This window comes from Pipistrellus hanaki (genome assembly GCF_964339955.1).
Source record: "Pipistrellus hanaki genome assembly, chromosome: 1".
Lineage (NCBI taxonomy): Eukaryota > Metazoa > Chordata > Mammalia > Chiroptera > Vespertilionidae > Pipistrellus > Pipistrellus hanaki.
In genome coordinates this window covers 200,719,827-200,733,783 of record NC_140503.1, presented here as the reverse complement: position 1 = coordinate 200,733,783, position 13,957 = coordinate 200,719,827, and the positions used below count along the sequence as shown (strand labels likewise).

Below are 13,957 nucleotides of genomic sequence, written 5' to 3'. Positions count from 1 at the left end.
CTTAATTTCTGTTTCCCTCTGGCTTCCATATGCATCCCTACCTGGAAAAATGTCTCCACGTGTTGTCTGGGAGCGTCTTCTTTGAGGACAGGATATGTGCATTTACCCATCATGTCATATATTGCCTTCATGATATCCAGCATCTCCTGAAATGCCAAAGGCACACTTGTGAGGCTGCAAGCAATATACTAGGAAACCACCCAGAAAGTCTAACAGGGTATTTCTACTCAATTTCAAATTTCCGATTCTTCATTAAATGCCTTTCAGTTGTGAGGAAAAGGCAACAGCTTTGTGCTTTCGAAGCAGCAGAATGAGAATGTAAGAATTATTTCTGACCTTGGTTTCAACAGGAAGTAAATTCCAACATATCAAACATGATCAGCAAAATTCTGGGTTAGTGTTTGGGTCTCTGTAGACTTCACATAGACTGCCTTTGTTTTACTGAGTAATTATAGATCTTACATGTTTATTATCAATGTGTTAATTGTGAATAAAATATAACTTTACATCACAAGAATTATACTAAAAAAATCAAAGCTCATTAGGACTTCCATTGTTGGTGGTTTTTCTTTTCCTTCCACTACCGTTTTAACTGAGGAAATCACACATGTAAATTAGTCAAAATATTATGACGCTGGGATGCATCTTAAAATATCATTATTTTTTAATGATTTTATTAAAAATTAGTTTTCAACTTATTTTCAATCTTAGTGAAAATAATATCTACCTAGACATTCAGGTTTATTATTTAATGTTTGTTTCCTTCATATCGAATTTTTCACATAAAAGGTTCTTGATTAGGTTGATATAACATTTACTTTCGAGAGTATTCCATTCTATTATAAATAATAAATAGTCTGTAGTTTATAAATCATAGGTGTAACTTTCAAAGGTGTTCTGAGTTTAGAGCAGTAGTAAGTTTGTTTGCCATAGGCAGAATTCATGAGATATGTCACGTATAAGGAGCAAGAACAGCATGTTTCTGTTAAACAAAGACAGGAATAGTAAGGGATTGGAGAACAAAGAGATATCTAATATTCCTGAGGCATCTGAGTACTAAATGCTTATTGGATACCAAATATACAAGAGGCACTAACTATCCAGGATATGCTCAGTATACACAAAAGATTAATATTCGTGAGTTCTTAATTCAGCCACACATTGATGAGAAACATTCTGGTTCCATGAATTCTCTGCTCAAGAAACATAAATAAAAACTATGGCCGCTGACCAGGCTAATTTTGTTGCTATAAGTGTGGTCAGGTGCACTTGCCCCTTTGTCTCTGGTAGAGCAAGTTCATGTCACTGACCCAAGGACACCTTTTATTTGAGGAGCTTCTTGCTCAAATCTCATCTTTGGGGAAAAGCCAATGAGCCAGAGAAAAAGACAGGACATAAGAAGATTGAACAGACCCAGGACTCAGGTAATGTGATCCTTCCACCTTCCTTGCACCTTATCCTAACTTAGTTAACTTACCATCTCCTTTCCCTTGCTTCTCCTTGTGCTTTAAATTATTTTTAAATTCGAACCATTTGACTTGAATATCTTATTTGTTCTGCAGGCCTGAAGGATTTGGGAGGTCCCACCATTCCATGAGGTCACTTCCCACATCATAAAGGTCATCCAGCTCATTACACACACCTCTATGTGACTTGAAATTACACCTGTTTCCATGTGGACCACATTATATGGGAGGTGGGGAATTGGGAGGATGGGTGGGAGAGAGGTCACAGGCCAAATATTCTAACATGATTTAGATACATTGTCTTCCTATCTGATTCCAACCAGAGTCTATATTTCATTCATAGTGTTTATTGAAATGCCACTACATGAAATATTTTACATTTCCTGAAAGGGCCATTTTCAAATTAAAAGTTGCAAATGTGCAATTAACATTTTGAAGTTAAAAATGAAAATATCCCAAAGGATAGCTGTTGATGAGGTATTTCTTACTTCTTTAGTGATGTAGCCATCTTTGTTTATGTCATACAAATTAAATGCCCAGTTGAGTTTTTCTTGTACTGTTCCTCGGAGCAAAATGGAAAGACCCCTGATGAAATCCTAAAAAGAAATAAAAAACATAATTTGATCTGACATTTCTAAAAAAAAGCCAAATTTAAACTCGTATACAATTTTCCCTTATATGATGAAAGCAAGGGTTACAACCCCATCTGGAGGGGTTTCACTGGTCTGAAATCCAGATGGAGGCAGAGTTCCCCCCCTCCAGGGAATCTAAAGAGAAAATATGCTTCCTTACCTACTTAGTTTCCAGAGGCTACCTTCATTGATTAGCTGTGGCCCCTTCCTCCATATTTAAAGCACACACTCCAACCTCTGTTCCCATTGTCATAGCTTCTCTTTCCCACCATAATCTTTCTGTCTCCTTTTTATAAGGACCCTTGTCATTACAGTGGGCCCATCCAGATCATCCGGAATGAACTCCCCATCTCAAGAACCCTAGTCAGGCATACAAACCTTCTTTTCCCATGTAAGGTAACATAGCCACACGTTCCAGGAATAAGGATGTGGATGTCTTTGGTGGGCCATTATTCAGCACATCAAACTCTGGTATAATCTAGAATTTTCTCCTTTTTTCTCCAAAGTGTTTGGTCACATTTCTTAATCATATTTATTTTTAGATATTTTAGTCCTGCTGCTGCTGTTATAAATGAACTCTTTTATTATATATTCTAAAGTTTGATTATACAGTATATGGGAAAGCTATTGATTTCTGTATAATAATTTTGTATGCTGCCAACTTAGTGTTCCTATTGTGCCTGATAGTTTTTCAATTGTTTCTCCTGGGTTTTTCATATTAGCTACAAATAGAGTTAATTTTACCTCTTCTTTCTAATTTTCATATTTTTAATTACTCTTTTGTAAATGTATTGAATAATACTTCCTGAACATCATTACATAATTACAATCATATAGACATTCTTATTTAGTTATTGAACTTAATGAGGTTATTTCTAATGTTTTTACAATGAACATGCTACTAACTTTTATTATGTTAAGGAAATATACAATTCTTACTTTATTAAAAAATTTATCAAGAAAGATCATTGACCTCTTTTGCAAAAATGGAAAAAGCTGATCTTAAAATTCATACGGCAGTGCAATAAACTTAAAAATCCAGAATGAACTGACACATCTATGGCCATTGATTTTCATAAGATTGCCAAGACCATGCAATGGGGAAAGAATGTATTTTCAACAAATGGTGCTTCAATAATTAGAACACTATACCTCCTTTACTTCCCAGTCTTTATTCAGTGTAAAATGGAGAGTCAGAGAAAAATAGGACTCAAGAAAAGGCCATGAAGAATTCCAATACTTAGTATGAAAAGAGGAGAAGCCAGCAAAGAATCTTAAAAAGAAGTGGGAGAAGAAAGAATTCCATGAAGAAGGGATTATTTGTATTGGTACAAGATTCTGCTGAGGAATGAGAAGAGACCATTGGATCAGCAACACAGAGGTCACCAGTGGCCAATGGGAGAAGCTTTAGTGGAATTGCGAGAGGTAAGAGCAATGACACCCTATGGACTTATATAGTATACAACTTGCAAACTCTAAGTTTTCTCTTTTTAAGGTATAATTAATCATGGCAGAGCATGGGCAGGTAAGCTCATCAGAGAAAGATGGCTGGATCATTTGAAAAGCCAGCTGAGGTTCATGGATATCAATATAAACCTTATCAGTTGTTCTAAATCAAAAAGTGATAGTGATATGTCCTTACTCAAAGGGGGGTGGTGCTGGATGAAAGGTCTTTTTTAAAAATTTCTTTATTGATTAAGGTATCACATATTTGTCCGCATTCCCCCATTCCCATCCCAAATACCTCCCCATGGATGCCCCAACCCCCATGTTGTCCGTGACCACATGGCTTATATGCATGCAACACAAGTCCTTTGGTTGATCTCTCCATGGGGAGCTAAGCCATCAGTAGGACATCCCTGAGGGCTCCCAGTCTGTGAGAGGGGGCAGGCTGGGCTGAGGGACTCTTAGTAATGAAATAAAATACATTTTTTGCAAAAAAGGAACTCTGGGGTTGGGCCCAGCAATCTATATTTTAGCAAGCCCTCCAGGTGATTCTGTTGCAAGCTGAATGAAACATGAAACATGCCTATGCTGCGATTTGGGCAGGGGAAGTGCCCCCTGGGCTCCACTCCAGCTCTGCTCAAGCTTCTCCCACCCTGCCCCCTGCTGCTCAGCTCCAAGGCGATAGGTCAGGAGTGGCTGGGGGCATTCTGAGACTCCAGCAGCTTAGGCCCTATGCTCAGGCCTACAGGCTCAGAGTAGCCTGGGTCCAGAGGATATTCCCGGGACCTAGGCTGTTGGGTGCCTGTGTATGCAAATTAAACCACCATCTTTTTTTGGGTTAATTTGCATACCCACTCCTGGTTGGCTGGTGGGCATTCCAGAGGTATGGTCAATTTGCATATTTCTTTTATTAGTGTAGATCATTGAATTCCTGCTCCTCTCATCCTGAACTATTTGATAAAACTCTCATTTGAGTTGAGACATATAGAGCAGAACTTATTTTCAATTTTCATAGCAGTTTCTAAGTAAAGCATGAAGAAAAAACTGGATACACCCCCCCCCCCCCACACACACACACACATTAAATAAATAAATAAATAAATAAAGTCATATATTGTTGCCTGCATTATTACTCAACCATTCTCTTGTAACTAACTTAAAAGTTTGATTGAAGAAAAAGCAAGTCTCTTAGAAAAACGACAAAAATAATATATTTTGTCTGGCTGAAAATGATCAGATATTTATTTTTAAAAACCAAAAGCCACTTCCTAGTTCATTTTTTAACATTTATCTTGATTGTTGACAGTATTAAAGTCAGATGATTTAACAATGCAGTCTGCTGGAGAGAAAATTGCACTTATCTAACAATCTGATTCCATTGGTATCACAGAAGTACAAAAGTCAGTGTAAACAATATCTTCCTGCTGCAGCATCTGTACATTTGTTTTCTGTGTACAGCTTTATAATATACAGGACTTTGAGAACGACTTGGTAGGAGAACAGAAGCAAACCCAATGTTTAGTTTGTGTACACCTTACCTCAAGTGTACTCCTTGGCTGCTGGCTCTGTCTCTGGGAAGGAAGGACTGTCCAGATGCTGTCCCTTCTCTGCTACACAGCAACAATCAAGGTGGGAGCCCAGGAATTTCTGGCATATTCTTGTAACCTTAGGCTACAGTCAGCACTACCTTTGGACTTTTTGTCCTTGGGAGCCAATAGAGCTATCACACTGTTTTTGTTAGTGTATGATTTTCTATTATTTGTGACAAAAAGTATCCTGATTCATAAGCTGACATCTAAATCACATCTTCTTAAATACTATGTAATCAGAAACTACTACCATTAAAAGATAGCTATGGACCTTGAGTACCCCTCTCTCTTATAACATGCCATCTTTCAAGATAATATTAATAATGGTTATTTCAAAAAGGAATGATCCCTGATTTGTGATAAAGAAAATGAGAGAGTCAATGTGACCTACATGGTTTTTGCTCCATGCTTTTCTGAATGATTGAAATCTGTCAAGGAGGAGTTGCAGCATTAAGCACACACACACACACACACACACACACACACACACACCTCTCAAAAGTACTTTACACAATTATCCTACTTTTATCTGTGAAAAAAATGTTCCCCCTATTACCTAAAGTATAGAAATGATAAGAGGATGGGTACTGAATTCTGGTTCCTCTTCTCTTATGATCAAGCAAAAGAAAGAAAAGAGCATAGAGACTTACTTTATGATAACCCCATCTTATTCAGTACAAGCTCTATTGATCTATAAGCCTTTACGTGGTGCCTTATTGCTGGTTATTATGCCAAGAATGTTAGTCCTCTTTTCTCCCACCTGCATTTGGAGGCATTTGCCAGAAACAGTGCTATTTACAGATGGAAAACAACATTAAATCCAGACATCGAAGACACTGACGTTGATGATGCCTTGCCATGCCAGCAGTCAGCAGCTATGCGACGCTGCAGATTGCCCAGAACCAAAAAAGAGACCATTGGACCTGCATGGCCACCATCCAGATATCATTGCAGACATGCACATATGAAGAACTTTTGGACTCAGAACTTTTGGACATTGAAACTTGGACTTAGAACTCTTAGACTTTGAAATTTGGACTCAAACATTTTATTGTTCTTATATGTTTATTTCTGGTCTGCAGATGCAAGATTTTTTAAAAGAAAGAAATGGGGGAGATGCTGGAAACCAATCATTGTCTCACTAATAGAAAGAGGCTGGTCAACCTTGAAGCTCTGAAAGGTCAGAGCCAACCACACCCTATCTAATTGAGACAATGGTAACTGAGGCAACTTCCCCATCTTGTAATCATGTAAATCCTTACTGATATGATAATCCACTTATTACCTGCCTAAGGGCTATGGGTGTTTCCCAAAGCTGCTTAAGGGTACTGGGTGTTTCCCATAGCAACCTCAATAAAAGGGATTGCAAGGCCAGAACCTAGAGAGTCTCCCCACTAGAGGTTGACTCCTGCCTGGCCCCCCATTTGTCCCAAATTAACTCTTTTCTAGTCTCTCTCTTCATTTTAGTGAGTGGCCTCCTCCAGAAACCGGACCCTGAGTGGGCTCTAATTACACAGGTCATGTTAAGGGTTCCCACAATTAAATAACCAGTCCAAGGTTCAAAAGGTTAACTTAGTTAGGCAGAGGCAGACTCCATAGGGAGAGTTACACATGTGTTAAGTATATTGCTATTTTTTTTTATGCTTGTTTACATAGTTTTGTAAACTACTTTAAGGTTGTTAATTTTCTCTGGTGTGAGAATTTGTTTGGGGTTGAACTTCCATAGTAATTGAGCTACTCTTTAAAGTCTTTGAGAGATACAATTTGGGACACTACTTAAAGTTTCCATTTGTGTGGAATGAATAAAAGGCATCAGTATGTCTTAAAAAATAATAAGTATACTTTCCAAGATTCGTAGCTTGATTTTATCATGTAAAAGACATAATGTACTTATCATGATTGATATGCAATACTGTCTATTGGAGTAATTTAGTGTCTTGATAAATAATTGTAGCCCTATGGCAATTAATTTAAAAAATAGTTCTTTGGTTTGATTTTACTGGAGGCCATTAAAAATTAATGAGTTTTTTTTTTTTTTTTGCCGAAACCGGTTTGGCTCAGTGGTAGAGCGTCGGCCTGCGGACTGAAGGGTCCCGGGTTCGATTCCGGTCAAGGGTATGTACCTTGGTTGCGGGCACATCCCCGGTAGGGGGTGTGCAGGAGGCAGCTGGTCGATGTTTCTCTCTCATCGATGTTTCTAGCTCTCTATCTCTCTCCCTTTCTCTCTGTAAAAAATCAATAAAAATATATTTAAGACAAAAAAAAAATAATGAGTTTTTAAACTAAATCATAAATACAAATGATTATATATATATAATTAAGACTAAGTGACTGAATAACAGGAATGACTGGAACAACTGATTGACCATTCGCTAAGATGTGCACCAGGGGGCAAATGCTCAACACAGGAGCTGCCCCCTGGTGGTCACTGCACTCCTGTAGCCAACCTCCCTAATCCTCTTCCTCCTACCCCAACTGGCCAACCTCCTGTGATCCTTCCTTTTGATTACTGGTCAGGCCGAGGGATCCCCCACCTGTGCACAAATTCATGCACTGGGCCTCTAATATACATAAATATAATGATTGGCTTATGTAAAAACACAGAAAACTATAGTAAAGAAAATTTCAACAACAAATAATTATATTAGCTATCACATTTAACATTTGCATTCTCTTTGATGCCTATCTTAGCATATATTTATATATTTATAGTAATAGTCATACGGCATATATATATATATATATATATATATATATATATATATATATATATATAATTTTCCCTGGAATTTTCTTTTGACATAATTTAAATAACTACATATTAGATTGAACCATATGAAGTTGCTGATTTTTTTTAACCTTATTTGTCAAGAATAATAATTTCATATGGTTTAATCTAATAAAACTGGAAGCTCGATGCACGACATTCATGCACTGGGGGTGGATGGGGTCCCTCAACCTGGCCTGTGCCCTCTCACAGTCTGGGACCCCTGGGGGATGTTCGACTGCTGGCTTAGGCCTGCTCCCCTGACAGCTTAGTCCACTTCCCAAGGGTTTCTTAGTTCTGCTTCAGAGGCAGGAGGTGCTGCTGCACTTGCCATCAGTGAGCCTGGCTTCTGACTGAGTGGCGCTCCTCCTGGGGGAGCACACAGACCACCAGGGGGTAGCTCCTGCACTGAGCGTCTGCCTCTGGTGGTCAGTGCACATCATAGTTACTGGTTGTTCTGCTGTTTGGTCAATTTGCATATTAGGGATTTATTATATAGGATACTATCACAGTGGCTTTTGAACATTTGGACATTTTGGACCCAAAACCACAGTAAGAATTATATTTAAATGGCAGCCTTGTACAAGTACACACACAGAGGTACAGGCATATAAAATTACACACCAGAAAGTATAGTGATGACTCTATTTCCATTTTTCTTCTATTAATTTTTAAATATTCTTGTCATTCATCTCTACATTTATTTTACCACCTACTAATGGTTGCAATCTGGAGTTTGAAAAATATCTTTGTCACAAAATATATGGTAATTTATTTAACTACGCTCCCTATTGCTGGATATGAAAATGAATTTAAAATTTTATTCATTATAAATGATGCTGTGAAAAACATTTTTCTCTATTTCCCATTATTTTGACTTACTTCTTTAGGGAAGAAGTGGAATTCTTGGTTAAAGAGCCCTGGGAACTTTGAAATTTAACAGTAATAATGACTACAGTTAAACAATGTGTGTGGGGCCCTATGCTAGGCAATTTCCATGTATTATTTCATGTCAGCCTCAGGCAACCACAGGGAACAGGCACTGGTGTCTTTATATTATAGATGGAGCCTCAGGGAAAATACTGAGGCAAGGGGTGTGGCCAGGGAGCAGGGGAACCAGAAACTGAACCCAGACCTCTGACTCCAAGCACATGCTCTGGTTTTTGTGGATGGATGGATTCCTGAGTAGTAAATGTAGTGGTTGGTGATAACACTCAGTAAGTACATTATAGAAGTTTGCCTTAGATATGATTCAGCAAACATTATAGCTCAATCTCATTTGCTAAAAAAGGAGATGATAATAGTATCTATGAAGATTACGAAGTTGGTATATGTAATTCCCTCAGCACAAGGCCTGCCTCATCAGACTGCTGAAGAAGGGTCAGTTATTATTATTGTGTGCATCTCTTATTATTGTTAGTTATTTTAAAACACGTAGAATAGTGACTGGCACACAATAAATGCTCCTTCTATAATCAGATGCAGAACTACCTTCCATAGCATCACAGACAGAGCAATCCCCTGGCGTTTGCTTGAATACTTTCAATGATATGAGATTGCTGTGTAATAAGATCACCCATATCATTATTCACGGGCTTTGTTAGAAAAATCTCCCAGGTAATAAGTGCTGTGTTTAATGTCTAAAAATTTTGAGAGCTTATTTGGTGCCAAGCCCTTGGTGTACATTTAAAAAAAAATAATATATTTTATTGATTTTTTTACAGAGAGGAAGGGAGAGGGAGAGAGAGTTAGAAACATCGATGAGAGTGAAACATCAATCAGCTGGGCACTGGGGATGTGCCCACAACCAAGGTACATGCCCTTGACCGGAATTGAAACTGGGATGCTTGAGTCTGTAGGCCCACACTCTATCCATGGAGCCAAACCGGTTAGGTTCTGATGGACATTCTTATTCGTTGATTTTTACATGCCCCTGTGAAGTAGTTTTGCCTGCTGATGGTTTACAGCCCTGAATGCTGAGGCACAGAGGGTTCACAAACTCATCCCAAGGTCTCATAGCCACTTGGGAACAGAGTGGGGTATCGATCCAGTCATATTTGGATCAATGCTCCTTCTGTTTTGTTCATTCTGCCTTCAGCCTTTAAGCAAACGAAGCAGAAAAGTCTATTCCTCTTTACTGTGGAGTCAGGATGCTATTGCTACTCAAAAATATGTTCATTGCCTAATCACATCTGTTTTCTAGAGACCTTCCAGGTAGCTAATCAATTTTAAAAAAGAGCTATAAGAGCCTAGTGCTAAATTTGATTTTAATATAGCATTTATTAATCCAGCCATTCGTTTGCCTTCAAAAGAAAGACATTTACCAGCATGCTTATAGTATATAGCCATTACAACTAATTTTCCAAGTTACAATCAACATTCATCATAATTACCGGCATTTTCCATAAATATTACAGCAGCAGTGCTATGCATGGGCCTGTATCATTAACAGCAGAGTAAATTTACATTTGAAATTAGATACAATGTGCTATAGGTAATTGATGTTTCGTTTCTGACACAGAAGTAATTTCAAGTAAATGAAACTACTCGTAGTTTGTGCCTTACTCATTTTCTGTAAAGTAGCTCTGAATGATTTCAATAGGTCAGTGGTCGGCAAACTCATTAGTCAACAGAGCCAAATATCAACAGTACAACGATTGAAATTCCTTTTGAGAGCCACATTTTTTAAACTTAAACTTTTTCTAACGCCACTTCTTCAAAACAGACCAGCTCAGGCCGTGGTATTTTGTGGAAGAGCCACACTCAAGGGGCCAAAGAGCCACATGTGGCTTGCGAGCTGTGGTTTGCCAACCACTGCATTAGGTGAACTGGAAATGTTGACTTCTATAATAGAGCGACACCAGGCAGTGCTGGAACTCATCTTGTAGGTTAGGTGCAGTAAACACTAATGCAAACGTTACTATGGGATGACTCTACGCCACCATCAGTGGGGCCCTGGTACCTATGACATTCTCACATGTCCCCTCTGTCCCCCTGGTTCCTGCTGCTGCCACAATCGAGATAAAGCCCACTGCCCTGGCCTTGATACCTGCAGTCTTCTTAGTCCACACATCCTACAGAGCCACTGCCTGCTTCTTCCCTTCCCTTCCCTTCCCTTCCCTTCCCTTCCCTTCCCTTCCCTTCCCTTCCCTTCCCTTCCCTTCCCTTCCCTTCCCTTCCCTTCCCTTCCCTTCCCTTCCCTTCCCTTCCCTAAAGCTATAAGAGCCTAGTGCTAAATTTGATTTTAATATAGCATTTATTAATCCAGCCATTCGTTTGCCTTCCCTTCCCTCCCCCTTCCCTCCCCATTCCCTTCCCTCCCCTCCCCTCCCCTCCCCTCCCCTCCCCTCCCCTTCCCTTCCCTTCCCTTCCCTTCCCTTCCCTTCCCTTCACCTTCCCTTCACCTTCACCTTCACCTTCACCTTCACCTTCACCTTCACCTTCACCTTCACCTTCACCTTCACCTTCCCTTCCCTTCCCTTCCCTTCCCTTCCCTTCCCTTCACCTTCCCTTCACCTTCACCTTCACCTTCACCTTCACCTTCACCTTCACCTTCACCTTCACCTACACCTTCACCTTCACCTTCACCTTCACCTTCACCTTCACCTTCCCTTCCCTTCCCTTCTCCTCGGTATGACTGGTTAAGGCAGGTGAGGGAACATGAAGTTCCTGGCCCAGATTCTTCATGTCAGCAGCATTCAACCTGCATGAGGCCCTCGCACCTGCTAGGAGGCACTTGGCTATCCTGGTGCCTTGGTCCCTGTGGCCACTAACTGAGTGACATCTCAGAGGGCTGTGCCTTTCTCCTTTAACCCTGTCCTTACAAAGACCCCCTTCCAGGCAGCTGGCCAGGATTGAATGAACTTCACCTCCCAAATATGACAGATTTGTATTGAAATATAATTCTACTAAGGTTCATTTCTCTTGATTTTGTCTCCTCCTTTTCATCTCCAGTGACCCCAATTGTAGTTCAGGCTTGCATCAGCTCTTGTCTGGACTCAGAATAAATAGATGCTAGAGAAATTACCCCCACCCCCCTTTTGCTTTCTTTGGTTTCAGTTACCCCGGTCAACCACAGTCCAAAATTATTCAATGAAAAATTCCAGAAATAAACTATTTTTTAATTTCATAAAAATGAATTAAATACATTTCATAAAATTAAATACAAATCTTTTAAGGTACATAATTTGGAAAGGGATTTCCTTGTAAAATTGTCAGGCTGGTGCATATAGTATTCTGCTATATTTCATTTCTTTCTTGCCTCCCCCACTTTCTGAGCCTTAGAAGGCAGGGTTTTGACTATAACTTCCCAGAGTTATAGACCTATAGTAGATGTCCTAAAGGTTAAATTGTTTGTCTTCTGAGATTGTTGTCATGTAATTTGGGAAATGTACTTTTCTTATACAAACAGATATATAATATTAGACAGCAAACTAAATGTGTGTTGTAATTTGCACTTCTTTTAAAAGATAAGGACAGCTTTGTGACAACACAATGACGGGAAGAATAAATTCTTGGGCTTTTTTGTGTGTGTGTGTGTGTGTGTGTGTGTCTGTGCTTAAAAATTATCAAGAAGTACTAGGAGGGAAGTTTATAGAAATAAATGCCAACATGAAAAAGGAAGACATATCTCAAATAAGTAATGTAACTGGACACTTCAAGGAGGCAGTCAAAAGATAAACTAAACTTAAAATTAGCAGAAGAAAGAAAATAAAGATCAGAGCAGAAATAAATGAAATAGACAATAGAAAAAAAATCAATGAAACTTATTTTTTACTTTATATTTTGAAAAGATAAACAAAATTGACAAAACCTTAGCTAGACTAAGAGGAAAAAAAAAATTAAATATTTGCCCATCCAGTGTGGTTCAGTGGTTGAGCATTGACCCATGAACCAGGTCAGGGCATATGCCGGAATTGTGGGTTCCATCCCCAGTAGGGGGCGTGCAGGAGGCAGCCGATGGATGTTTCTCTCTCATTTATGTTTCTCTCTCTCTATCCCTCTCCTCTTCTCTCTCTCTGAGATCAATAAAAACATATTAAAAAAAGAAGATAGAATGATCAAATAAATAAATAAATCAGAAATGAAAGAGGAGACATTACAACTGATGCTACAGAAATTTAAAAAATATATATAAGAGACTACTAAAAACAACTCTATGCCAACAGACTGGAGAACTTAGAAAAATTAGTAAATTTCTAGAGACATGCAATCTACCAAGACTAAATTATGTAAGTAAAAAGGAAGTCTGCACAGACCTATAACTGGAAGATTGAATCAGTAATCCAAAACCTCCCAACAAAGAAAAACCCAGGACCAGATGGCTGCACTGGTGATTTCTGCCAAACATTTAAAGTATCAACCTCTTCCAAAAAATTGATGAATAAGAAATACTTCCAAATTCATTTAGGAGGCCAGCATTACACTGACACTAAAGCCAGACAAAGACATCACAAGAAAAGATGTAGGCCAATATGCCTGAAAATATAGATGCAAAACCTTCAACCAAATATAAGCAAGTCAAACAATAGCACATTAAAAGGTCCATATACAAAGCCTAAGTATGATTAATCCCTGGATGGAAAGATGGTTCAACATATGAAAATTAATAGATGTGACATACCACGCTAACAGAGTAAAGGCTAAAAACCACCTGATTATGTCAATAGATGTAGAAAAAGCTTTTGACAAAATTCAATACACATCCATTATAAAAATTCACAACAAACTAGGAATAGAAGGAAATTATCTGAACATCATAAAAACCATTTATAAAAAGCCTTCAGCTAACATCATGCTGAATAATAAATTGGATGCTTTCCCTCTAAGATCAAGAACAAGACAAGGATAGCCATTCTTGCCACTTCTTTTCAACATAGTACTGAGAGTCCTAGCCAGAGAAATTAGTGAGGAAAAATAAATCAGATGACATGATCTTATATGCAGAAAATCATAAAGTCTACTGACAAACTGCTAGAATTAACAAACAAATTCAGTAAACAAAATCAGCACACAAAAAGTAGTTGTACTTCCATAACAATGAACTATCCAAAAGGA

General features: G+C 38.6%; 1 protein-coding gene across 8 annotated transcripts in view; it reads right to left on the bottom strand.

Annotated features, from left to right (window-relative positions):
* KCNIP4 (potassium voltage-gated channel interacting protein 4) overlaps positions 1 to 13,957 on the bottom strand; it is an 899,162-nt gene that overhangs the window by 6,621 nt on the left and 878,584 nt on the right. For all 8 annotated transcript variants that reach the window (XM_084898607.1, XM_084898606.1, XM_084898605.1 and 5 more), the window contains 2 exons: positions 1,955 to 2,062; positions 42 to 146 (listed from right to left, as the gene is read on the bottom strand). In XM_084898607.1, the coding sequence (XP_084754733.1) occupies positions 42 to 146; positions 1,955 to 2,062 (213 nt within the window). The remainder of the gene's footprint in view (positions 1 to 41; positions 147 to 1,954; positions 2,063 to 13,957) is intronic.